This window comes from Hippoglossus stenolepis, chromosome 7, assembly GCF_022539355.2.
Source record: "Hippoglossus stenolepis isolate QCI-W04-F060 chromosome 7, HSTE1.2, whole genome shotgun sequence".
Lineage (NCBI taxonomy): Eukaryota > Metazoa > Chordata > Actinopteri > Pleuronectiformes > Pleuronectidae > Hippoglossus > Hippoglossus stenolepis.
In genome coordinates, this window is record NC_061489.1 from 21,264,020 (window position 1) to 21,291,256 (window position 27,237).

Consider the following 27,237-nt stretch of genomic DNA (forward strand, 5'->3'; position numbering starts at 1 on the left):
GTGTATATAAGTTTATTTCATTCTTCGACCAAACAAAAAACAATTTAAATGCAAACACAAAATCTCAAATCTTGAATAAAAAGGAGCAGCAAGAATAATAATCTTACATATTCTGCCCCTCTTTCACAAGACACGAATTAACAAATCAAATAATAATAAATACAATTATAATAGCTGCAGGCCACAGCCCCTCACATCCCTCTATTAGTTCCTATGTTACAGTTCCTTTTCTAGTGTGTGTATGTGTGTGTGTGACCCTGAGGTGTGTGTCTCAGCTGCTGCCCCCCACCACAGGCTCCTCACCCCTGTCTCCCCTGTTGGTCCATTGTTCTGTGTTTGATGGGTTATTATGACCACAGTCAAACCAGCAGAGGTGAAACACAGTCATTCTGGTCAGGTCCTTCAAAATAAAATGTTGCCCACGCTTCACAGTGTTGTTCAGGTCTTTGTGGCTGTAAAGCGTCTCTTTGTGGTTGTTCTGAATCTTTTTTGTGGTCATCCAACTGAATTAACAACAAGAAACTTTAACCGTCACTAACCGCAGATGCTCCTATATACCCTTGGACCCCGAGGCCTGTGCACAATAGGCCCGTGCTGGGATTTATCCGTGTGCAGGGGCAAAAGACATTAGGCCCTCAATGGGATTAGTCCTGAATGTAGTTGTATAGATAAGTCTCTACTTTTATAGAGTTCCTGTATTACAATGACACCAAATCCATCCATCCATTATCTATACTGCTTCTTCTTTGAGGGGGAGCTGTAGATGGCAATTTTACATTTATTAGTAAGCTAGTCTTTCTATTTTCATGCTGAATCTTTTATTTCTGTGCCATTGGAGGACTAAGAAAGTAAAGATTTCATTGTAGGGTGCAACAACTGTTTTTAAAGTGCATATGACAATAAAGAATCTTGAAATTTGAATCCTAAAACATTCTCATAACAGCTCCAAAATTCACCTTATTGTTTTGGTCACTTTCTTTAAAAATGTTCAATGATCCCACCAAAGCAATTATTATAGCTAATTATGTTATATATTGTGTAAGTACACATGGGCACAACTACACCGGAGCCAAATTCCTACAATGTTGTACTCATACATAGCAAATAAAGCTGATTCTGATGTTTCAATAGGCAATAAACGCAATGGCTTTTATTATTGCAGGACTGTTGTATTAGGCTTAACTAACTGCACCTAATTAAATGCTCATTTTCAAAATACTTATTTGTGTATTTCTACATCTTGTCTGCCCCTTTGTTGATACATGTGAACCTTTACTTTGAAAAGAGCGGGTGTTCCGGCACAGCGGCACAGTGGGAGGACACTGAGGATCGGGAGTGTCCCGTTCACACGCTCCAGCAGCGGATCACAGGAGGAACAAACTAACCGGACGCGGTGGATGGAAACTTTATGTCCGGATGCGTCTTTTTGTTGCACTTATCTGGGGAAACTGTTTTTAAAAGACTGACGATCCGGGACATTGTTCATGTTTTGACTTTTCATCTGAACCGGCCACTCACTCACTCATTCATTCATCACTAAGCCGCTGCACCCATAGTCTGAAGGGCTGTTTTTAAATCACCCCCTCCTCTGGTGTGTGGCTGAGCCCCGTGGACAAGATGGACCCCCAGCTCTCTGTCCGCAGGTACCCGCTGCTGGTGCTGCTCTGCGCGGCCGCTGCCCTGTCGGGGACCCGGAGCCCCGTGGCTGCAGCGGGGAGGAGCTGCGCCGACACCCGGCAGGTGTACGCGGAGAAGGGCTACGGCACAGACACCGCTCCGCTGACTCAAATCTCCGGTAAGACTCTGAAATAACCTGCGGGCGAGGACAAATTACAGAATCAGAGTTTTCTGTGACTAAATGCAAAATATTCCCAAAGTCATATGTTGTCCTACATGAGCCTTATCGAGTTTATATTGAAATTAAAATAAAACGCACGTAGAGATGTGGGTGCAACCTGGATTACATTTTCATTACGCACATTCAGGTCACCAGAAATCACTATGAGAACATTATATCCATATTCTAACACATGTGTAAACCAAATACACACAATACATCACCGAGAGGAACTATGATAAAGTACAATGTGGCTTCAAACTCACTAATAAGCACCAGACACACACACTGTAGCGGTATCATGGTGAGATTTCCTCCAGAGAACTGACGCTGGGTGGTTTAAAACAAATTACAGCCGCCCCCTCCTCCCCTCTGTGCGCCTTAAATAGGATGATTATGGGGATGAGCAAATTGCCAACACCGGTGCAACAAAGAACCTCGCCCCTAATTAGTCTCTGCCTACTGGCCCACTGTTAAATCCCTGAATATAAATATATATATATATATATATATATATATAAAAAAAAAATATATATATATATATATATATACACATAAACCCACAGGCTGTGCTCTTAATCCCATCTGCCAAATGAAGAGGTGTCACAAACAGTTTGGGAGCTGTGACGTTTTTGGGTGATGGGATGAAGAGGATAGAAAAGCAGAGGAGACATAAGCCCAGATTTGTTAAAATATGAATGTGAGCAAACGATGGAGCAAGCTTGAGTGGATGAAGATGTAACCTACTTCTGAGAGGTTTACCCTGATGGTGTGGGTGTGTGTAGTCGTTTGTCCCATCCTATTTAGGACCCTTCTCCAGCATAAACACTGGCCTCACCAGGACCAGTAGATCTTATGAGGAACAAAGCTCCGTCCTAATGAGGCAAAAATGTAATTTCTCAGGTCCTGGTTAGGGTCAGGGTTAAGGATAAGGTTAAAGGCATGAATTGGTTATGGTTATAGTTGGGATAAGGTTTTGATGAGTAAAGAAAAAGCAAAGTCCTATTCAAAGATAGCTTAAAAAAACGTGTGTGTGTGTGTGTGTGTGTGTGTGTGTGTGTGTGTGTGTGTGTGTGTGTGTGTGTGTGTGTGTGTGTGTGTGTGTGTGTGTGTGTGTGTGTGTGTGTGTGTGTGTGTGTGTGTGTGTGTGTGTGTGTGTGTTGCCCACAGACAAACCTTTGACTAAATTGATTGTTTTCAAAAAAGTCACTTTATTTCAATTCAGCTGTATTTGTGTGTGTGTGTAAGGGACTGAGGAAACTGCAATATTGATTGATTTTGTGTGTGTGTGGTGTGTGTGTGTGTGTTACCACTGCCTAAGTCTTGGCTCACCGTCCCGTGGGCCAGGGGAACAGATGGCTGGGAGAGTAGAGGATGAGGAGAGGCAGTTTAGAAATGGAAATAGAGGGATGAGAGAGGGGTAATGGTGAGACACACAGAGAGAACAAAAGAGGCAGAGAGGGGAACATCAGTGTGGGTGGAGTTGGGATCGAGACTTTCAACTGTATTAATTGCAGTAATATTCCTTTTCGGATGTGAAACGACAGGAACAGAAAATTCAAACCTTTGAATGCTGCGTGTTATTTACTCCCCTCCTGCTTGACGTTTGCATATCATTACCTCCGACGTATCAAAGTCTCAACCTGAGCAGACAAAGAGAGACGGATTGAAAGTGAATAATTCATTCAAGGAAATTACAAAATTTCTATCCCAAGCTTGTCTTTGATAAGATTTCCCCACAGTGATGAAACTGACTGATAAGTGGAGGCATTGACTCTTTCACTTAAAACATCTGGTAATAGAGCGACTGACGTTATATTTCAGGTATTTATAATGACTTTATTTGTAGGAATAGAAGCCCACAGTGCTTTCTATGATACCAGCTTATCATTTTACATTTTGTTATGATTAAACAAAAAAACAATCTAATTTATCCACATAACTTTCTAAGCCTGTGATCGGTCCTGACTTCTCTGTCTCTCCCGGCCTGGCTTTCCTCCCCAGGTGAGCACCTGCGGCTCTGTCCTCAGGACTACACCTGCTGCTCCAGTCAGATGGAGGAGACGCTGGCCCTCCAGAGTGAGAGGGACTTCATGAAAGCCGTCGAAGAAAACAGCCAGTTCCTGTTGACCACCTTCAGCCAGAGACACCGCAGATTTGACGGTGAGAGGATATTACTCATGTTTAACCTGGTATGAAATTAAAAGAGCGTTATTCACCTTGAAGCCATAGCTTGCACATCTGATGGATGCACTGCAGTCGGCTTGTTTTCATCTCTGCCTCCTCTATCTGTCAAGTTAGCAGCAATGATTGACAGCTGATAAAAACATCTGTAGGATCTCTTACTGTGCCGATCCTCTCAAACGTGCCAGCCAAAGATCCTGGTATGACTCATGTTGAATGTGGGAGAAGTGCTGACATTAAAGGCTTTGACAGCTTCCGCAAATTCATCTAGTTATGGGACTCGCACACAGATTATACAAAAATAAAGGTCACAAATGCAGCAGAGGCCGAAATATCTTGACAATTAATCCTTTAAGCTTCAGAAACACTAGACCCTACATTTCCCTCAGTGCAACTCAATGGTGTCTTTATTTGCAACCTAAATGTCCATATTTTTTCGGGGGCTTTCCCACTTACATTGTTTGGTCTGGACCTGGACATTTCAGTTTCCTCCGAACCAAACGAACAAGTGTGAAAGGTGCCTCGGACCCCGGTCTGGACTGATGAACCGAAGGACCGAAAACCCAGACCAGCAGAAGAGGTCTCAGTCCTAAAAAGCAGGAAGTTGAGACAGCATTTGACGATAGAGGAAGAAAGAGTGGAAGCAGCTCACAGGATTTCTTTTAGTCTTTGCCTCAGATGATCTAATGCTTGAACGATAATGAGGTTTATTTTGCTGGTATTAAAACCATAACGATGTTACAGTGGCAACAAAATAAAAAAAAATGGAAAGAACACTACCTGCCATATTTACAGCACACCACCATCAGACACACAATTAATTAATGTGAAGACAACAGGATATATGTGTCATACAAAAGTCTTAAGTCCGTTCCTAAATTACAACGTAGAAGCAAAACTAACAGGTTCACATAGAAAAATTGTAACAAAGACGTGAACCTTGGTTCAGACTTTCAGGAGTGAAAACGTCCTTAAACTCCTACATGATGGTTTGTATCACGCGATGTCTCAGACCTGAGATGACCCGGATGATGTCATAGTGATGTCAGATCCCTGTCGAGCTGCAGTACACATCATGAATCAGTTTTCACAGTAGGCAGTAGGTGTATCCGTGTTCAGTGAACTGACCTTCACGTGTAGAATTGGTGAAGTGCCCCTTTAAACAAAAGGTCAGTGTCGAAAACGTTCATCTTTAATGACACCTTTAATGGCTGTCTGTGCTTTAGAGAACTCAATCCACATCCTAGCAGCCACAGCTCAGAGCTGAAGTTCCACTTTCTCCTCCTACCTGCTGTGGTTCTGACCTTTTTTTTTCCTCCTCAGGCTTTTATATAATATACGTGATGAATCATTTAAAATGCTGGAGGAGTGGGAGACTGGATATGAGTCTTAAAGATGGATTTTAAATAAAAGTACATTTTGTTACACTCATTTATCAGTGAGCCCGATCTGATGTAACTGTCCCTGTGAATCTGGGAAGGGAGGGTGGGTGGTGGCTGAGCGCCTACGTAGAAACCTGTCGAAGATATGAGAAGAAGAGAAGGTGGGTGACACGTTGGTATAATATAATCTGCTCTTTCTGCCTCACTGCAGAGTTCTTCAGGGAGATCATCGACCTCTCGGAGAAGTCTGTGAACCAGATGTTCACCAAGACCTACGGCCGGCTCTTCACCCAAAATGCACACGTCTTCCAGGAGCTGTTTGTGGAGCTGCGCAGATATTACTCTGGTTAGTTCAGCGACTTAATCCACCTCAGCTGCTGTGACTACAACATGAACTCAAATTATGATTTTATGTGTTTAGATGGTCTTTGCAATGTGGTTCCACACAAATCAATAAAATGAGGGGCCTCCTGGTGGTTTAGTGCTCGAGGATGCATGTCCATGATTCCAGCTGGGGACCTTGTTTTTGCATATCTCCTCTTTCCATATGTTTTGTCAGGCTCCACTCGAAGCCAAATGCCAAAAACAGTCTGAACTAGAAAGGCAATTATTAGAGCACATAGCCACGGCCCAACAGTCACCTTAAATTCAACCATGCTTCACCAAATGTCACACGCTCAAAGATATCAGTCCCCTAAACACACCTTTTCATCAAGTACTGTGAATTATTCTCTGTGAAATTGGGGAAAACGTGGCCAATGTTAAAGAAAGTGACAATGTTTTTCCTAATCTGGCCTAAAATTGAATGGGTTCTTCCATGTCACATACTACAACCTTTCAGGTTTCATTAAAATCAGTTCTGTAGTTTTGGCTTAATCCTGCTAAAAGACAGATAAATAAACAGACAGACAAACGAATAGCAATGAAAACACAACCTCCTTAGCACCGGTAATGAAATGAGCTCTGGACATTTCAGGACCATGTTGAAACCCAGGTTAATCCTTCCATTAACTTTCATCAGAAACTCCCTGAATTAGTATGATGCAATAAACATCTTCTATATTGTACTGAATTAAGTTTAAATTATAGTAGAATCAAGATCCATGAATTATTCTCTGAGAAATCCAGAGAAATTTTGAAAAACACCATATCTCACAATGTTAAAGAAAGTGAGGCTTCCTCCCTGACGCATACGGCATCCTTCCACCAGGGTTCATGATAATCCGTCTGGTAGATATTAGGAAATCCTGTTTACGAGCTCACAAGCAGACAGGGGTGAAAACATAACCTCTTTGCTGAAGGTAAAAACCACATTTCAGAGGATATTTATCCAGAAAAGCAACGTGGGTCGTGTACAACTCTGTTTTTCCACTTCATGCTCCTCTAACAGTATCATGACTGAATAAATGCAAAGAAGTATTTTTTCTGGAGATCTGGTCAGAGATGGAGCTTTGACGATTCATCGTTGCACCAGCAGTTTAGTGTGGTTTTATCAGTCCATGCTCACGTTGTGGTGAATCCACAGCACTGTGGAGGCAGTGTTGTTCTTTGACGAGCACTGAGATGCCAAGAAGAACTGGAGAAAACGTAATGAAATCCCACGGATGCCAGGATGTTTCTATTTCGGTTCCGAATGGCTCTGTTTTGGCATGACAGCCGCTCGCTGGCGAGTCTGTCTGCAGGCTGTCGCTGCTTAGTCAACCTGTCTTTGTCTGCCAAACAGCATGGATGGCTAATTTGAGGCTGTATAGTAGACGTCAGATTGGAGAGTTGCATATTCAGAACCTGTCTGCCAGTTGTCAAATCACCGAAAGCAAACAAAATAATGCAGCACACACAATATATCATGTCTTATTATTAACATGTCATTGTGTTGTGTTTATTGGACTGTATAGAAACCAGTGCTGGTGACTTCTGTTTTGTTTTGCACCAGCAGCTGTGTCCAATATCTTAACTTGAACCATGTGTGAGACCAACACTGTAAAACACAAGTCAAGTAAATGTGTCTCATCTGTCTCTTAGCAGGATTACATAAAAACTACTGAACGGAATTTCTTGTAACTGGGTGGAAGTGTGTTTGGGCCAAGGAAGAACCTATTCACTTTTTTCTATGAGTATTTAAAACTTCTTTGGATTTTGTGAATCAAAATATTTATCCGTAAGAGGGGGTGATCTTTATTCAGTTAAATTATGGCAACACACATTCCTTTCAACTATATCCCAGAATGGATATTTCGCCTGCGTTTAATGTGAGAAGATTCCAGAACATAATGTGCGGTGGTTTATCTGATCTCAGTACATGTGTATGTAATATGGTGATAAAGTGGCCAATCAGCCCCGGTGGAGGTATTCCCTGTTATCTGTGTTTTCTTTCTTGAAGGACTGTGAAATTGCATGCACACCCTGCAGCCATCAAGCAGGAGGTGTTGGATACAGACATAACCTGAGCACTATAATACTCAGTCTGTGAATATATTTAAAGATTTATGCTTTATTTGTCTTTTTCTTAATTTCCTAAGAAGTGAGTAACTGCTGGCCACGGTATGTTTGCATTCTTTCAGCAGTGACTAGATGATTACTGAATGTTTGGTTTGGTGTGCTCTTTCATCAGGCCCATTGGGTAACACACTACAAAAGGATATGTTGGTTTAGATTAAAATTCACTCCTGTGGAAAAACATTCTGTACATCTAATTTGCCGAAATGCCACCGAATACAATTCCTTCTTTCAGAAATCCCTACAGGAACATGTTTGTTGTTGTTATGTTTTCTATCAATTGCTCATCGTGGCTCCTTTGTCCACAGGGGGCAGTGTCAGTCTGACCGAGGTTCTGTCCGACTTCTGGTCCAGACTCGTGGAGCGGGTCTTCTCTCTGGTCAACCCCCAGTATCAGTTCAGCGAGGACTACCTGGAGTGCGTCAGCAAACACACAGAACAGCTGCAGCCGTTCGGAGACGTGCCTCGCAAACTGCGCGTACAAGTGTGTGGCCTCGTGATGGACGCTTTCAGAAAACACGTGGTTGTGATTGAGTAAAACTGTGCAGATTGTTGAGTTGTGACTGATTTCATTCTGTTTTTCTTTTCACATTCAGGTATCCAGGGCTTTCATTGCAGCCAGAGCTCTATCTCAGGCCCTGGCTACAGGTCGGGATATCGTTAACAAAGCAACTAAGGTGACTGCGTCTTATTGGTTGTTGTCACTTATTTGGTATCTGCTTGTTTCAGGAGCAATGTCAGGCTCATATGTGTAATACACTTCAAGTTGTCCTGAAAAATAAAATAATAAAATAAATAAATCCTAATAATAAATTTAAGTTACGCTACAAAGCGCTAAAAGCAATTAAAACAGTTTAAATTTCAAACAATCATTAATCAATAAAGACAAAATAAAAGAAAGAAAGAAAAGAAAATAATCAAATAAAAAATATTGTATATAAATCAATGTTATAAGGTGACTCAAAAAATAAAATAAAAATCAGGCCACAAGCCCAGTAAGCATTTATAAAAAATATAAAAAATGTAGCACTACAGAAGAGTTTCTTTGTGTTCATATTATTTATGTATTTCATTCTGGAGCTGCTGACATGCAAAGTTCCCTCATGTAGTGATATTCATGGTAATATTGTGCCTTGTTTTTCAGTTGACAGCAGACTCTGAGTGTGTGCGTGGCCTGATGCGTCAGTGGTACTGCCCTCTGTGTCGAGGGCTGCCCTCCCTGCGGCCCTGCCACTCCCTGTGCCTTAACGTGATGAAGGGCTGCTTAGCCAATCAGGCCGACCTCGACACCGAGTGGAACAATTTCATTGGTGGGTGAGGGCAGGCTGAACAATGTAACCCAGTATGTTTTTAAGTGGGTTTAGGGTCTTTATATTTGTGTAATAGGTATTTATTATGTACCTTTGGTTTTGAATTATTTTAGATTCTTCAGAAAAAAAAGATGTTAAGGCCCAAATGACATTTAAGTGCACTATCATTAATAAACAGAGCGGACGTAAAAGTAAAATCCTTTTATTGCTCCTCTGTCACTCATTCACTTTCCACTTCCTATTCCCCTAATGAATTCCTCCTCCATTAATCATTCATGCTTCTCTGCTCCTTCCCAATTGATCTGTCTTCCTGTGTTTCCTTTCCCCTTTCATCAAACCCACACATTCCCTGCATTTCTTTCTTTTCATGTGCAGCGCCTCCTCTCACCTTTCATCGTTCCATCCATGTCTGCTGCACCCAAACCCATTTCCCCCCCTTTTCTTCAACCACCATTCATACCCCTTCTTTTTTTTCTCCACTTCTTAAACACCTCAAACAGATGTAAATCAAATCTCTTCAGCGGGTTGAGCCCCTGAGAGACACCAGGAAGTGTTGTCTTGATGTTTATCAGAACAATATGCCACCAACAGAGCTTTTCGTTCTGTTTTTGCTTGAACACCCTGAGAATATGAGCGAATGTGGACATAAAAAAAAAATGTCATCACCCTTTGTTTCTGTCTCAGATGCTCTTTACCAGGTTTCAGAGAAGTTGGAGGGGCCGTTCAACATGGAGCTTGCGGCCGACTCCATCTCTGTGAAGGTGTCAGAGGCCATCATGCACATGCAGGAAAACAGCGTCACCATCTCCACTAAAGTAAGAAAGAAATGATGTGCATATAAAAAAGGAACAGACATAGACAGTGATGCATTTTTATTGTTTTCCGAGAATTTTGCAATTGTGCATCGTCTTGTTGTGTCTGAATCTTGAGGAAAAACTGATTTTATTTGCGACTCCCTCCACCAAGGGAAAAAAAAGGTCACTCTCTCATGTCAAAGTTATAATTGTACTTATTGTTTAATTCTAATTGTAATCTCCCTGATGAGACAGCCTACAAGAAATTTGATGATAATTATACACGGAGAGCAAAACAACTTCACAGCCCGATTTAAAACGTGGCCGTCAGCCCAGGAGCTAATCCACCAGAGACACTCGCATCTGAACAGAACCAGAAAAACTCCATGTTTGTGGAGGCAGAGCTTTTACTCTTTAATTTAGCTTTGTGTTATTGCAGTTTTACACTAACAGGGTGTGATTATGGAGACTATGGAGAACCATCCCTACAACTGATGAGTGTAGACACTGACTCACAAAGCATCTCTCTGCTCTCAATTACAACATTAACATTAATTTAAATACACCTTCTAATGTTGAGCCTCATCGTTTTTAGGTCCTAAGCACAACACTATAAAAACATTTCAACAAGGTCATAAAGAGCAACGCCAGCTTTCTAGACTTTTTCTTAAGTGTTGTAAAAGGACTTTTGGGCAAAAAGCCAAGATATCCCTTACTTTTATGTTTCATATTTCATGATATTATCCCCAACCCCTCAGCTGGTTATACTGGTTGCTTTCTTGTTGTGGTTTACCTCCAGGTGTTCCAGGGCTGTGGAAACCCCCGACCGACTCCAGGACGGACTCAACGCTCACCGAAAGAGTCCGGGGGAAACAGGAGGCCGTTCCGCACCTACAGCCCTGAAGAGAAACCCACCACTGCTGCAGGCACCAACCTGGATCGACTGGTGAGGAAGAAACATGTCCAGTTGTTAGATAGTTTAGTAGCTCTTCTTATAATACACTAGATTTTGAAATAGTTTAAACATGCATGACTTTATTTTTATGGCCACTTGGGGAAAGCAGAACAAGGTGTAAACACAACACTGAAATATTATCACTTATTAAGTTGTTGTGGTGAATTTGTTCGCTAAAAGATACAGAACAACGTTAGCATTCTTTTTAAAGATAAATATCTGGCTAAAAAGCTGCAGTGGCTTCAGAAAACATTCCGACCCATTTACTTTATTTAACCTTGTTGCTGTGCGCTTTAATTGCTGTCAAATGGGGTCTTACAAATACTGAGTGAAGGGTCCGAGAGTTGAGTTGAATTAAGAATTAATACTTTAACACAAAAATACATTTTCACATTGACATTCTGGGTTATTGAGTATAATGTTCATTGTATCAATTAGAAATTAATTCTACTGCAGGATTCATTTAGTTTATTAAAGCAAAGAAAAAAACTCGAGTTAACGCAAGGCTGTTGTTACGAGGCAAGAAAGCGTTTTGTGAGGTCTAAGTGACCTTTGACCACCAAAATCTAATCAGTTCATCCTTGAGTCCAACTGAATATTCATACCAAATTTGAAGAATTTCCCTCGAGGTGTTTTTGAGATACCGTGTTCACAAGAATGGTGCCAACAGACAAACACTCAAACAATCAACAAGACAATAGTTTGTTTTGTTGTGCACATGTTTGGGTTGGGTGTTATTTTAATGTATTACACTGAAGCTACAGTTAAGTCAAATGTTTGCTTTGTGCCTACATCCGGATTCAGACATGGCCACTGAGCAGAAAGCAGAGAGAGGAGAAAATGAGAGATTAAAATAGTTTCAAACAAACAATATGAGAGTGCAGCCGTCAGGGCCCAGACAGTTTCCCACTGACGAGAGTGAGCTGCAAAATAAAACTGAGAGCAGAGGAGAGAGCAAAGTACAGTCATTATTTATTTCTATTCATAAGATATAAAAGAAATGTGATTGAAAAACTGACCCAGATTCAGTGTCATGTCAGTGACTTTGTCAGCACTGCAGCTTCCATATGCTTCCTCCATCCAGCCATAGCAAACAGGGAGAAAAGCCGGTGTGAGTCATAACCAGTTCCTTACCGCCTCCGCACAGGTCACCGAGCTGAAGGAGCGACTGCGGCCGATGCACGGCTTCTGGGTGTCCCTCCCACACACCACCTGCAACGATGAGAGGCTGGCTGCCGACGTCACTAATGAGGAGCGCTGCTGGAACGGGCAGACCCGGGGGAGGTGAGGGGGATCAGAGCGGGGAGGAAGGGAGGGTTCGGTGGAGGCGGAGGTGGAGAGAGGGAGGGAGGGAGGGAGGGAGGGATGGTACAGAGGTGGCAGAATGTTACAGATGGAACTTGGTTTGATTTTGCCACCACCACATCCTCCGCGTGTCGGCCTTCTGCACAGATACACACCCTCAATGCACATCCATGCTGATTGAACTGCTTTGAAATGATCTGTGTTCATGTGTGAGCGGTGTTTTCTTACATGAATTCCACCGTGCATGCTCTCTCAGGTACCTGCCCGACGTGACGGGCGACGGTCTCGTCAGCCAGATCAACAACCCCGAGGTGGAGGTGGACATTGCGCGGCCGGATGTGAGGACCAGACAGCTGATCATGGAGCTGAGGGTGGCGACCAACAAACTGAGACACGCTCAGAGCGGACAAGACATGGACTTCATGGACAGTGAGTGTTCCTGATGCTGGATATTTATATGTCTGCGTATATCTTAAGGAGTATAAGTTATATACTGGTACATTTTAGAGGTAAATTGATGATTATGAAGATCTGGAACGAGATAGAGTATTCTCTCTTAGTTTTTCTTTCTTCAAATGTATTTTTCGTCTATGAAATAGACAGTATGACATCACAAATATAATAATATTTGCATAAAGTTCACCTAGTGGATAATTTGGCCCCCTAACAAAGCCAGGTAAGGGAAAGTTGAGGCAGATGTTTTCTAACTGTGCGGGAAGGGGTTGACCAATCACAACAGAGTGGGCCAGATGACCAATCAGAGCAGACTGGGCTTTATCGGGAGGCGGGCCTTAAAGAGACAGTAGCTAAAACCAAGTGTTTCAGACAGAGGCTGAACAGAGGAGCTGCAGCAATGGACAGAGAGGAAAGTGGTGTGTTTTCTGAACATTGAGGGTGTGAACCTTTTTAAGTAATAACTCTATTTATTGCTATGCTGTACATGTCAGAAATCTCTTCTCTTGTTCCAGGTGAGGAGGGCAGTGGTTCAGGGGGAGGGGATTACGGTGAAAGGTACAATGATGATTGGCCGGGCTATGGGCCTTACTCTCCCCCTTATAACAAACCCCCTCGTAACCCGGACTCCAACCCCGCAAAGCCTCCTCGGGTCCGGGAGAAAGGCGGCTCCAAGTGGAACAGAAACAACGGCCATGGACGGGTTCGTTCGGCGACCAGCGGGCTCACGTCCTCGCTGCTATCTTTGTGTTCTTTCCTGGTCACTGTTGCCCCCATGTGGAGATAACCGGTTATTACAGAGTGGAGGTTTTCTGTCATGCTGGAGTCTCAAGCACATTGTTTAACAAAATAAGTCATTCCATTTTTTTACACTAGCGGAAATAACAAACAAAGATAAAACAGGTTAATTTAGCAATAATCAAAAAACCTGTTTACAGCACAAAATAAAAAGGTAAAAGTTAATATTTTTCCTACTGCCCAAGCCACAAAAGAGGCATTTTCAAATGATTAAAACTAATACTTAATCAATAGGTACTGCCCTTTTTTAGTGCCATTTGTTGGAGATGTTTGACCTGTTGGAGTCATGATGCTGAACTGTGCTGGAGCATAGAGGTGGAACTAAAGTAATGAAACAGCAAAAGGAATGAGCAGCATGGTCTGAGAGAGAGAGAGAGAGAGAGAGAGAGAGAGAGAGAGAGAGAGAGAGAGAGAGAGAGAGAGAGAGAGAGAGAGAGAGAGAGAGAGAGAGAGAGAGAGAGAGAGAGAGAGAGAGAGAGAGAGAGAGAGAGAGAGAGAGAGAGAGAGAGAGAGAGAGAGAGAGAGCTGGTTGATTACTGTGTAGTTTCAATGAGCAGCTGTAATGATCCGAGTGCATTTGTTTGCTGCCTTTTCTCACAAAATTAAGTTGATTCATGTTTTTGATTTGATTTCTTGTTGTGGTTCATTTTTGTTCACTTTTCATCTTGTGGAAATAGTGACATTTAATTTAATATTAATTAGTTTAATATTAATTAATTAAATTATTGATATGTATTTCTGCCTGGAAGATAAAAAAGGATCAGTCTTTAAACCAAACACGGGGATTATTTTGAATGTACCTAAATGCTTAAATTCATTTTAGGCTACTTGTGACGACAAGGGGTTAATTAATTTATTATATTGATGCTTTTAATTTATTTGTAATATTATATTTCATTGTTGTTATTATGATTTTAAAGGTTAAAGGCTGATTGTTTATCCTCTGGAAGAAGTGTTTGTCTCAGACTTTCTCTGGTAAAAAAGGGAAATCAAGCTCTATTTATTTATAACGCAAACCAATCATTTTAAAATCTGAAACCAATCAGACTAAAACTGTTAATTTTTTATACTTATTTGAGCCAAAAAACCAGCTGCACTTTTTAAAAATCTTTACCAGAGATAGTTCAGGAGGAACATGTGTGAATGAGTGTTTGTATGTATGGTGTTTTTTATAGTTTGTTGTTACATGTTCCTGTTCTGAGGGCATGCTGAGAAGATGTTGGGATGTTTTTAATGATGCGTTTTTCTACTTATTTTCCTAAAAGCAAACAAAAGATGATGACGACAGTGAGCGAGCTCATGATGTGATGTAAAATTTGGATTGAAAATTGACGGAAACACAAGTTCGGTTTTCAAATGCTCGATGTGTTTTGATAAAGATACAATCAAAGATAAAAAAGTGAGGTTGTGAGGAGTTGGTCATTAACGAGAGTACATTGACGAGCTTAAAGTAATAATCTGACTATTGATACATACTCTCGTGTCCGTATGTTAAGTATGAAGCTAACGCCAGCAGCTGCTTAGCTTAGCTTGACTTAAAGGCCGGAGATAAAGAAACAGCTAACCTGACAAAAAGTTAGGTACGAAAATCGGCCTACCAGCTTCTTAAAGTTAAATCAAATTTGTATCATATGTGTCTTGTTTAACGTCTTTAAAAACTGAAGAGTACAAACCAGGAATCTATTTTTTTTTTTTTATGGAAGGTGTGACGGACTATTTCCCAATCAGCTGTCAGCCAATCAGCTCGCTCAGCAACCTGAGAACGGTTCAGGTTTTTCTGCATATTAAACAAAAGAGGTGTAATGTGTGGATACGTGAACTTTAGAGGTACTAGTAGATTTGAAGTCAGGTACTTCGCTCAGTACACTCACATGTAGTACACTTTGTACACAGTCACATGGTGTACTCACTGACATGGTGTTTAAATGCCAACAAAATCAAAACATGGCAGTTTGTGCACTCACTGGAAATGCAGATATTTTGGCAATCTCATGGTGTGACTGCCAAAGTATCCTCCAGCTGCTCTGCTCAGTTTAAGTAAAAAACTTTTTTGTGTTACACAACATGAAAATTATTCATTTTAACTTCCACCCGTCTCGGCTGCCGTTTTTACACATTTGAAAACAGGTTGACGATCCCTCTCCTTCCGCTACGTGTCCAAGGTGGCAACAGTTGAGGGTCAACTTTTTAACAGTTTTGAGTGCACAATCCAGACAACATACAACGCACTGCATGTTGTTGTAATTGTCAAAATAGAAAGTGTGTGAGTATGGAAGTAAAAAAAAAAAAAACTGAGACACAGCATTTGAACAGAGCAAAGCTAAGTGTTTCCCACTGTTTCTAGTCTTTATGCTAAGCTAAGCTGCTGCAGATTTTGTAAATAAAGAAAAAAAATAAAAGCACATTTCTCAAGATATCAAAAACTTTTCTAAAGATGGAGTTGATTGATGGGACCAAAAGAGAACAGAGATGGAGAAAACAAGCAGAATGTACTGATGCTGCAAAAGGACACTTTTCTATTGAATGAGGAATATGTGAAACTGGTTGAAGGAGAGATTCACCAGTAGTAAAATGGGCTATTGCACCAGTTCAATACAGAAAATGTCAAGAAAAAGGTTTCATTCTAAAATTTAACATTTTTATTACTCATGACAAATTTGATCTGATCCTCTAAAACAACAAATGATGAGAGGTGGATCTCATTCTGGAATAAAACCCTTTCAAGACAACAGAGAAAACAATGTGTCACAGTATTTCAAAAGCAACAGTGTTGTATCGTTTGTGTATCGATGATCAGCAGATTAAACCACAGAGGTGGCGGCTGCAATGTTTCCACTGAATTTCAGGTAAATTGTTCTTCAGCACAAACTCTACATGGATCCCCTCGACTCGCACACTCCTTCATGCCGACCGTTTTTGTTTCATGTTGTTGTAAAAAACCTTTTGTTATCAAACAAGTGATATTTTCAGCTTCATTAAAAAAAAACTAAAGAAAAAAGTGTGTTGATTAATTTTTTCTTTATTTTTCATTTTATTTCTTACAAAAGCTGCTCAAAGTAAATGTACAACAGTAATAGAAAAGGTCTGCATCAAATGTATCTTTTCAAATAAAGCTGTATGTAATATCAGTTATTTTTTAAGCACAGAGGAGGAAAACTTGCATCAGGGCGTCGTTGGTTTCTTCTTTCAGGCTGTAAGAGGAGCAGTCTCTGGGTTTACATCTTCCTTGTGTTCAGTGGGCTTCTTGTTATGTGCAAGACAGTTGAGGGATTCATGCTGACAAGGACAGAAAATAAGGGACAATCAATGCATGTGTTGTGGTATGGAAAGTAGATTATAGTACAGAGCTAATAATAACTCACTATAACACAATAGTCTTAAACAATAATATAGTTGCAAAAATCTTATTTTCAAGACTTTTTAATATATTCACATTTTATACATTATCTGGAATTGAGCTCATCCAAATATTATAATATACTTTAAGTCAACATGGGGGGGCACTGAGAGCATAAGACTATTTAAGCTCCTAAAAGTTAGTGTTTACTCCAGCAAACTATACAAAAACTCAAAATAAGGGACAAAATCAGTTCAAAGAAAGCACATATTAACACTGCTTCATACGATCAGTCAACAGCATCAGTGTTTTGACCTTTTAATGTTATTAAATAGTGAAATGCAGCTTGTCTGACATTAATACAAATTAAGCAGTCACTTATAACTTTGAAGAAACAGGTTTTATAATAAAGCACTTAGAGTTCATGAAAATAATGTATTTTGGGAATAGAGCATCACTTGTTGGATTATTCTTGTGCAGTGACTATGATTGCAAACTGCAAAGTTTAACTCTGGATCAGAAAACTGAAATGATTTATAGCATTGAACACTTACTCTTGTTCAATCGTTTTACCACAAACACAAAACACATTATTAGAGATTCATTAAACTTTTTACCTTCCACATCAGGTAGGCAGAAACGGCCAGCAGCAGAAGCAAAGCAATGACCGTGAGTAAGATTATCCACCAGGCAACTTTGGTGAAGTATTTAGTCTCTTTCTCAAAAAACACTGTGAGTTTAACCTGTGGACAATGATACAACTTCCTGTATTATCTGAGTCTTTAAATACGTTAACAAGTAAACATTGTAAAAAAAACCTCTAATATAAAAATATATCTTTGACTTTGGTGCATAAATTACAGTCTTACAAGTGCTTACATAAATGTGAAGGATCTTAAATCATTTTCTAAACCAAAACAGTAGATTATTATTATTATTATTATCATTATTCCTTATGATGTTACCTTTGTGCCGGGCTTCTCCATTTTAAGTCCAATATTCTCTGGAGAGTTGGTTAAACTGAGGGTCGCATCCACCACAATGTCAAGATAGTTCAAAGAGCTGTAATCCTAAATGAGAGACACACAAATTAAATGACGTCGTCTCATGCGTTATGAAGCCACAATAATAAAAGCGGGTTATGTCAACCCTTAAAGAGAGGAGGAGGTATTTCACAGAAGTTGTATAACCTCAGTCAAAGTGGTGTTCCAGAGGTATGAATGCAGAACCATCACTGCAGAACTGTCCAGACCCAGCAGAGGGCAGCGTATCTCCACACACTTCAGTCCATCTGCACAGGTCTGAGGAGGAGACACACAACAGGCCTGAGGTCATCACACAACTTCACAGGTGCTCTTTTCCTTTAGCCTCCTATCCAACCTTTCCTCATTTCCCCCAAATCTCTCCCCATCACAGACGTTTCACTCAGGGAGCATCAACAAATTCCTGTGTAAATAGGAGATGACAGGGTTGTTTTTAAACAGCTTCCATGTCATGTGACCCACTGACCTAAAATGACTTTAGATATTATAGCTACTTTAGATGAATAGGACACACGTCTTTTTCCAGTGGATTTTAGTGCATCCTCTAGTATCTGTAAAATGTATGTATGTCATGTGACCTGTATCACTGTATTATATTATAACCCCAGATATACAGGACACATCTCTTTAATTGGACTTTCTCTTATTTCATATGAATTTTTCATTTTCAAACTAGTGACAAGGCTTTACGGATGGAGATGTGAGGATTAAACCCCAATGACTGCACTCACTCTGTAGGTTCTTGTATGTATCTTTAATAATGTCTTACCAAAGTTTTGTATTTCCTTTTCTTTGACAGAAACGGGAACACATCAGTAGAGAGCGCTTCATGTTCGGCTTCACGTCTTTTCCTCGCTGGGTGGAGCCAACCCTTGATGTCAAACATTAGCCAGTTACAGGAGGGTTAACATGCAGTACTTACACAATAAAACAAAAGCTGAAATGTCTTTATTACCTTTACGTGTTTGAGTGGATTGATTTCTTCTGCGGGTGAGCAGGAGATGGACTGGACACCGTCACTGGTGATCTGAGTCAAGTACAGAAGCCATTTTCCCACAGAGTTCTCCTTTGGCCAGTAGATGTTTAGTGACGCGTTGGCGAAATACTTCAGTGGTCTGCCCAGATTCGTTATCTGAGAAACAGAAACTAACAATTTCACTGAACTTGCTTATGTGAGAGAAAAAAACTGTTGTTAATCATTTTAATGTATGTAAGTTAGCAACAAATGGCGTCTCACCCTAAACTCATATTGAACCCGGGTTCCAATTTCATCCACTGTCTTTATGGCACTTTCACCCATCACATTTTCACCAAGTGACACTTGGGAAGGTCTGGCTCGTCTAAACAGATTTTAAATAAAATCTGATCTTTGTGTATTTTTCTACGATAAAAATCGTGGGTCTTCATATCTTTGTTAGAATAGATATTAAAACAACAATAATAATTACAAGAGAATCAAAATATTAGTGGACCAAAGAAAATCAGCCGATTTAGAGCATAAAGATTTATGTCTATTTTCCTAATTTAAGTTCTATCTATTTGGTTTTATTTCTGTTTCGTCTTATTAAAAAAAAGTTAATGGTTAAACTGTAAAATATCAAGCCTCAGTCACATTTCTACGTTATTAGGGTTTGATAATTACATCTTTGGAATCAAAAAACAAAAACAAAAACAAAATATATATATATTTACTACTTAATATCAGAAGTAAAAGATCCATATCAGTGCAGTTCTAACAACATGACACAGCTTAAAAAGGCAGAAACAACAGTCGGTACCAACCCATAAACTTGAAGCTCCAGCTCAAAAACCACTTTGGCGACTGCCTCTACAGGTTGAATGGTCTGCACACTTGTCCTACACCACAAAATAATAAAAAGCTGTTATTCATAATCACGCAGTGCCCACTGATCAATAACAGTTTTCACCTCACTTACGTGGTAAGTTGCACGGTGACGTTGACGTCTTCTGTACTCAGGGAAATGCTGGACGTGGTGAGTAGGACATAAAAAGTAATCTAAGGGATTAGAACAGTCATTGGATTACACAGAGGGAGAACATGATGGTGACACATGTATAAACTGAGCTGTGACACTCACCTCAGCGTCTCTTCGCATTGGGTTTCCAAGCTCACAGTCTATTCGTGTTCCTTTGTCATTGGCTGTGCAACTCATTTGTGTTTCCTGTGAATACAAATTAAGTTATGGTACGTGCATATATATACCACTAGTGTATATATGCAAATAAGGAAATGGTCAATGGAGGCAGGCATGTACTTATCCCAATAATGTTATACGTCCATCACAGCTCTTTCCTTGTTATTGTGTTTATTTTGTAATTAACCTTTATTATTTTTAGTTTTCCACCTCCCCTTCACAACATTTAGTTTTAGTTCAAAACCATGTATAAGTATCTGAGTTAATAAATGAAAAAGGTTTTGGGTAAAAGTATCTTTATATCCTTATGAAACCCTGAATAATATTTTTTTAGATGTTGATGTTAAGATATTTTAGATTATTTAAGTGTTCGGGTCGAAAGAAACAGGTTTTTTTTTTTTTTACAGATAATTTTTTTTAATTGTTATTTATTTATCATCAGGTCTTCTTTGTTCACAGTAGGCATGTTATTGTATTGTATTAATTTTCGTCTGAGACTGCAGATGAAATTTAGTCTAAGAGACTAACTCTGGTACATTTATATGAACCATTTTGCTCATATTAATTAATGTACACTGTCCCTTTTGAAAAATAAGTTAAAGTTTGGATTTCTGTCTAAATTTCTCTGAATGAACATCCCACCGTAATAACACATCCCTGCCTGCTATGGGTCTGTGGATGTGTGTGTAACACAGTGTAGGCTACGTATGTGTTTGTGTTTTTTATATACATTGTTTTAATATACAAACAAAAAAGGTTATTTCCTTATTTGCTGATATTACACAAATAGACTTGTTGTATACTCACTGCTGCCGTGTCGTAGATAATAGAGGAGTAATGAAGAGTATCTGGGAGCATGATGATTGAGTGACTCTGGTGCGCGTCATCCCCGTTTCTGTTGGTCACAGTTATTTCCAAGGCTATGTCTTCCTCTGAGGGAGTGATGACTGCTACACCATCCTCTCTGGAGACATAACCACAGGTGAGTAAACATTCATTTAGAAACACGTGTGTTACTCTGCTTTTCTTTTGGTTCACCTTTTTGTCTTACCTGGCGAGTGATGTGAAAACATCCTGATCCTTTAGTGTTTTTCTGGAACAGAACTTGTACTTTAACTCCAGGTTACTTTGGCAAATGTTGTCGCTGCCACAGCCCTTGTTTATTAGGAGGATCTGTTAGAAACAACACAGCAGATGTTGTTTCTTTATACAACTGCATCCAGAGTCTTTACACTTATAGCTTGGCCTGGTCTCAAAGACTAATAGACACATTTCAAAGGATTAAATTCCTGCAGCTCTGATGAGGTAGAAGGACGCATGTTAGCACCTCTGAGACAGTGCTCCTTTGCTGGTAGAGGTTGAGGACAGGGGTCACATCGGGCAGATCTGCACTTGTCCTGGTTGTTTGACTGGAGCTCCACAGAGACAGAGTGACGGAGACGGGGATGCTGTTCAGCCTGTCTTTGATATCACGCTGGAACAGAGGTTTATTGTGGATCAACATGTGTTATGGTGTTGACCTCTTTAAGGGACATTGGGACAATAATCAGATTTCTATAACAATAGATGTGACAGTACCAGAATTCGAAGCTTGGTGTCGACACACATTTCTCTCCCTTGTCCCGGCAGCTCCAGTTTTCCTTGAGATAAACCCAGGAAGTCGACTCTGGGAGGAAGCCTCGCCTTCCTCCTCTCAGCGTCACCCTCAAAGGTGAAGTTGAGCTCTACAGAGGAAACATGTGAGTGTATAAGTGATACTACAGTCAATTTAGATAGACAGTCAAATAGATTATTTTTCTTTTCTTTAACATTACAAGAAGTCATTTGGCGGAGGTTTGTGCCATACAACATTTCCATAAATTAATTCTAAAAAGCAAAATACAAGTGAAAACCCTTAGATTCAATCTGAAGAGAAATGAACTGACAATGAGGAAACTCACTCAGTTTGGGGTTGAACGATGCCGGATGTGAGGTGTAGGTAAAACACGCCTGAGCTGTGAAATAACTTCACAGACATTTGTGCAGAGACATTGGTTCAAAAGCCAGTGAACCTGCAGGTAGAAGACGTTATAATTTGTATTTTTGTCCAACTTACCACGTGAGTTTATCACATTGGTCCTTTGTGATGTCTATTTCAATTGGTTGCACCTGTAGAGTGCTGCCAACACTGACCACTGGCCGCGCTCTGGACAAGAGGCGACAACACAACAGTCAACAGTCTCCAGTCAACACAAACATACCTAAACAAACCTTGAGATTTCAAACTCACACCTGCTGGATTGAAAATAACATTTCCCTGATCTCAACGTGTTCGTGCTGCTGCTGTGAAATTACCTGTAAATAAAAACAGAATCTGAGAGCGAGCCGACGGCCAAATCCGGGTACTGGTTATCATCCACATCCAAGTTCCCAGACAGAGAATATCCAAACAGATGAATGTTTTTGGATCCTGATGAGAGAACCTGGAGGCGTGTGACATAACATCAAGGTCCATTCTCATTGTCTACGTATTTCCATCAACAGATTTGAACTGTGACCTTTTCGCTACAAGCCCCTCGACCCTCACCTGTGCTGGCTTCTTGTTGATCCCATCAGAGGAGCCACAGTAGAGATACACCCGACCAGAACCATCATACGGTGCCCCCACAGCAACATCTGTCAGCAAACAGGAACATGAAGACAGAGTGGGGGTGGCAGCATGAATGGGAGACAATGGTAGAAGTTAATTACTGCAACCAAAATCAACTTAAAGTTTGTTTGCATAAAATCCCTAATGGGAGGTGAAAATGCGTGATTAAAGTGATTATAATTGGATGGAAATGTTTTAAGTTAACTACATAACTGCCCTACAGTGAAGGTGCTGTTTGGTGTAATTGTTTGTTCTACCCCTGCTTCATTCAAGATGTTTTAAACCATTAAATTAACCACTAAGTCTCACTTAGAAAAAGTTAATATTAAGTGTTTATATCCAAAACTAGCATCATATTCTCACTTTTCAGTACATTGAGTGGATGATGAATTTAATATCAAAACATCACAACCTCCATAACCGTCCTGATTGATGTCTCCTATGTTTTCCACTGCGAGGCCGAACAGGGAGTCTCTATGTCCAAGAAGCTGAGTTGGAACAACATCCTCCCAGTTTCTGCCTCTGTTGTTGATGTAGATGTAAACTGCTCCTCCAACAGAACCATCTCTGACGGAGAACTGTGGTGCTCCTACAGCCAGGTCCTCCCATCTGAGAACACAACACAGGAACAAAATGTTTTAACAGGGTCAGTCAGTAGAACTGGATCATCGAGCCATGTTGGGCTCTGTGACGAAGATTGATGAAGACAAATTGCTAAATACTAATCCAAATAAAGTAGTAATAAGTCATGTTAATACAGGTTTTATAGCTGTCTCGATAAAAAGAGGCTAAATTATTCCTCAGTATAAGTAGAATCATGTATCATTTATCATTTTGAAGCCTTATGAGTATTGATATATCATAAAGTTGTCGTACAGACAGAAAGCTCATGTCATAGCCTGCAAAATGACTATTAGATCTCAGTCATCCCCTGGTGGCTGGCTGCAGAACATGTCATAAACCCCGCCTCCTCCATGTTAGTGTATGGGACATGGACCAAACTAACAAGTCTGCACAGACGTCTTCACAGGAAGGCAATCTGCCCATTCGAGATGGTATTTGTGAAAGTGAAAATAAATCGTCAGGCAACACAGAAGCTCATCTGGTCACTTCAAATGTATTTGGACAAATCCACTCAGGATCACTTCACCAACAAATCTCATGATGATGGTGTGAATAAAAGGCCAAGGAGTCAAGAACATCAAGGAAACTTCCTCTGGTGACCATGTCTATCCCCAAATCACGTTTTTTAAGATTTTACAATGAACCTAAGTGTAGGATGGACTGATCCATAAAAAGATTGTCCAAAGTGCAGCACTTCTAAAATATGTGAATAGATTTCACCAAACCTACCCATCATTGTTCAAATCCACCACTGCCACATCGTAACCAAAGGAGGAAGCCAAGCCTGGACCAGAGAGGATAAACTCCACAGACAAATTTCTCTTAGCCACAGGATCCGCTTTGAGAAAAGCCACCTGGCCGCTGAAGCCTCCTCGTGGCGCTCCTGATACAATCGTCAGCTCACCCTTCCTGATCAGGGTCATACCAGAGTCAATGGAGAATCCTTGAGCATGAAAAAATGAAGCTGGATTATTGGAAAGTTATACTTTATCAAAGGAATATGCTAGATCTCTATGGCTGAAATAACCTTTTCTACAATTTAACATTTCATTTCCAATCAATTTTATGAGGTCAAATTCAAATTTGAATCCACAAAGTGACTCTGACCGGACTAGAAACTGACCCAGGTAGCTGGCTCTCTGGAGAGGAATGAGCTTTGGGTTAAAGAGGTCTATATTCCCCGTTTCACGAGGATCTTCACTAAAGACGTCCCGGTTGTCCAAAAGCTCCAGTCGTACAATCCCTGCAAACAACAAGAAAAAACATTATACAGAATAACAAAACTGAAAAAAGTTGATTTTAAGTTGAAAATATGCATAATTTAATGTTTAAAATGTGAATCGAATTAAAAAATATAGCTTATTCTTCAGGAGAAAAAGCATATTTAGCATTTAACACATTACAAATATATAGGGTTTAATGTTAAAGTGCATTTCCAGAAATAAAAGAACAAACAAACAAAAAATTAAACCCTTATTTTGTCTTAGTTGCACATTTTAAAATAATTTTTACTGCTGAAACACCTGAGCAGCAGCTGTTAGCTTTATTTTACCTTTCCACTGATAAGCGCCGGGGGCCCCGAACAACAGCGACCGGTTGTCCTTTGCAAAAGCAGCTCCGTGGCCCTGCTGGCAGTACGCAAACCACTCATGGTCCTTTCGGCGTCTGGTGAGGTGCTCAGAATCACAAACAACCCTCCTCCAGGTCCTCTCTTCCGTCCCGGCCTCCAGGTCGTCTCCTAGAAGGTAACACTGACCCGTCACCAGGTGAGGGACATTCGCGTTTGGGCTCGGGCTCCACTGTTGGTATCGATGAGCACAAGTCTACAAGGGACGGAAGATAAAATTATAAAAATATGTTGACTGGTTTATTCTATTCTGATTTTTTTCTTCAGAGTGTTTCGCTTACCATTACATTTTGACCCGGACCTTGGCTCGTCACTCTAACTCCCATCCACTGGCCATTTATGTCTTTACTATTGAGGAACTCTACAAAAAGAAACAAGCTGAGCTCACTAAGAGGCCACAACGTCACTTTAATACATTAAGTAGAAAAAGCAAAACTCAGATCCTGCTTTTAAAATGCTACTTACAAAAAGTGTATTACTGGTATGTAATTAATGCATCAGATGTCTCAATGCTTTCTAACTTTTTCATTTTAACTACTTCATATACATTTAGGGGTCACAAGGTAAATATGGGGGACAAGGAGAGGTAAGGAAAAAATAATCTAGGCTGTAATACATCTGAATACATTTTTTGGACCTTTATTAGCCAAATATATCAGGAGCCTCTCGTTTAATCTATGTGATTTTTTTAGATTAAATCCTAATCTGACAGATAAGTGGGAGCTTCAGATGTGAAACATTCCAAAATATATATACAAAACTATGAGAAGGTCTCAGTGTTTTGGACCCGGCTGCACGTATTCAGTATTTCAGTCAGAAAAGAAAAAGTACAAAATAGCATTAAATGAATATAGAGTAATATAATTTATACATTACTGGGGAAAATACACTTTACTCTCCATTGCTTGAAACATAGTAAGATAATGCAATCTTCAGATAAAAGAAGCAAACAAACCTTCACTGTTAAACTCAATGGGCTGACAGCGCTCGGATGTCGTAGTCAGGTCACACTGGTAAACAACACCTGTAACATTCACCTGGTTCTGGTGTTTTGCTTGTGGAGCTCCGACCAGCAATCTGGAGGAAGACACCTCAAGTTGTAAAGAGACAGACACAGAACTTCATATCATTTAGTTAAATAACGTACATATTCTCACTCACAGGTTCTTTCTGGCAGGCCTCAGCTGCTGGTGAAACGCAACAGAAAATCCAAACAGGCTTCCCGGATCTCCGCTTCTCTGCAGCACGTTGTGAGTGTCCAGGTTGAAAGCTGCCACATTAAGGGTCTGGAGGTGCCAAACACTGCACAGATACAACATGTGCCAATGCTGGGCCATGATTCAAATGTGTAATCTGACGTTTTCTCACACCATGCCCCGGCTTCCTGAGAGCACAGAGGGAGTGTATGAAAGGGAATGGCCCTAACAGGTGCTAACTGGTTCGCTGTTGAAGCAGACAAACAGAGGGTGTGGTGGTGAGACATTTATCTTAACAGAAACAAAGCCGGACTGTTCAGCATTTATGAGCTGATAACTAGTTAATATTAACCGAGTCCTACTCTGATAAAAGTTAAGTGTGAGACACACCCTCTGAGTAACAGTTCTACTACGATACTCGATCATGGCCAGAATATTTAGAAAATTAGATTAGGTCACGTTGCCTTTAATGGACTCAGTAAAAAAAACTTCTCTCCAGAGATTTGCTGAGCACTCATGGTGACCTCTTGTTGAGAAACACTCTGCTATTCATTCACAACTCAGCACGCTCTTGTCAAAGCAGATTTTTCTCCCTCTGCCAACTGAGCAACGGTAAATTCATCATTCAGGCGTTTACCACCTGCACTCTGTCAGGAAGTAAATGTTTATCGTTAAAAGTTCATTTAGGGGACAAATCTAGGCCTAAACTTTTAGAAATGTACATTTCTCCCATGATGCAGAAATTAAATACCCTGGATATGAATGCCGACATCTGCACATCAGCAATCAGGGGATGGAGCCTCGGTGGCAGGATCCCGTCGATATATGTCAGCCTCATCTGTAAATCACGACGTTTCACTTTGTTTTACAACGTCAACTAACGAACTAAAACCAAACTTATCAGAAATATTCTAAACATATATCAGTAAGAGATATAGAACGACCTTAAAGTGACAAACCCTCTTTCAGAATGATTTTTTTCCAACGCTTTACTCTGGTAAATGTCCCATCCATTAAGTTGGAGGAGGCGGGATTCAGACTTCTTTTTGGCGACCAGTGGAGTGGCCCTTTGATGTACAGGTTTTAGGCTAATACAACCAGCTAATCTGAC

At 40.4% G+C, this 27,237-nt stretch overlaps 2 protein-coding genes across 2 annotated transcripts; one reads left to right on the forward strand and one right to left on the reverse strand.

Annotated features, from left to right (window-relative positions):
• Positions 1–1,270: 1,270 nt before the first annotated feature.
• On the forward strand, positions 1,271–13,987 carry gpc2 (glypican 2). The gene is made up of 11 exons (XM_035162413.2): positions 1,271–1,795; positions 3,842–4,000; positions 5,615–5,749; positions 8,208–8,383; positions 8,496–8,576; positions 9,044–9,209; positions 9,894–10,024; positions 10,803–10,949; positions 12,106–12,242; positions 12,520–12,692; positions 13,232–13,987. The coding sequence occupies exons 1-11, from the start codon at positions 1,618–1,620 to the stop codon at positions 13,501–13,503; spliced, it is 1,755 nt and encodes a 584-aa protein (XP_035018304.1). The 5' UTR covers positions 1,271–1,617; the 3' UTR covers positions 13,504–13,987.
• Positions 13,988–16,637: 2,650 nt separating this feature from the next.
• On the reverse strand, positions 16,638–26,282 carry LOC118112717 (integrin alpha-6). The gene is made up of 25 exons (XM_035162237.2): positions 26,092–26,282; positions 25,886–26,007; positions 25,212–25,291; positions 24,856–25,126; positions 24,427–24,546; positions 24,033–24,246; positions 23,092–23,288; positions 22,617–22,705; positions 22,385–22,512; positions 22,146–22,235; positions 21,991–22,055; positions 21,629–21,774; positions 21,378–21,524; positions 21,102–21,223; positions 20,858–21,014; positions 19,994–20,077; positions 19,832–19,911; positions 19,677–19,751; positions 19,132–19,234; positions 18,850–19,026; positions 18,664–18,765; positions 18,042–18,152; positions 17,817–17,921; positions 17,469–17,594; positions 16,638–16,790 (listed from the first exon to the last, which is right to left on the reverse strand). The coding sequence occupies exons 1-25, from the start codon at positions 26,265–26,267 to the stop codon at positions 16,701–16,703; spliced, it is 3,177 nt and encodes a 1,058-aa protein (XP_035018128.2). The 5' UTR covers positions 26,268–26,282; the 3' UTR covers positions 16,638–16,700.
• Positions 26,283–27,237: the final 955 nt, after the last annotated feature.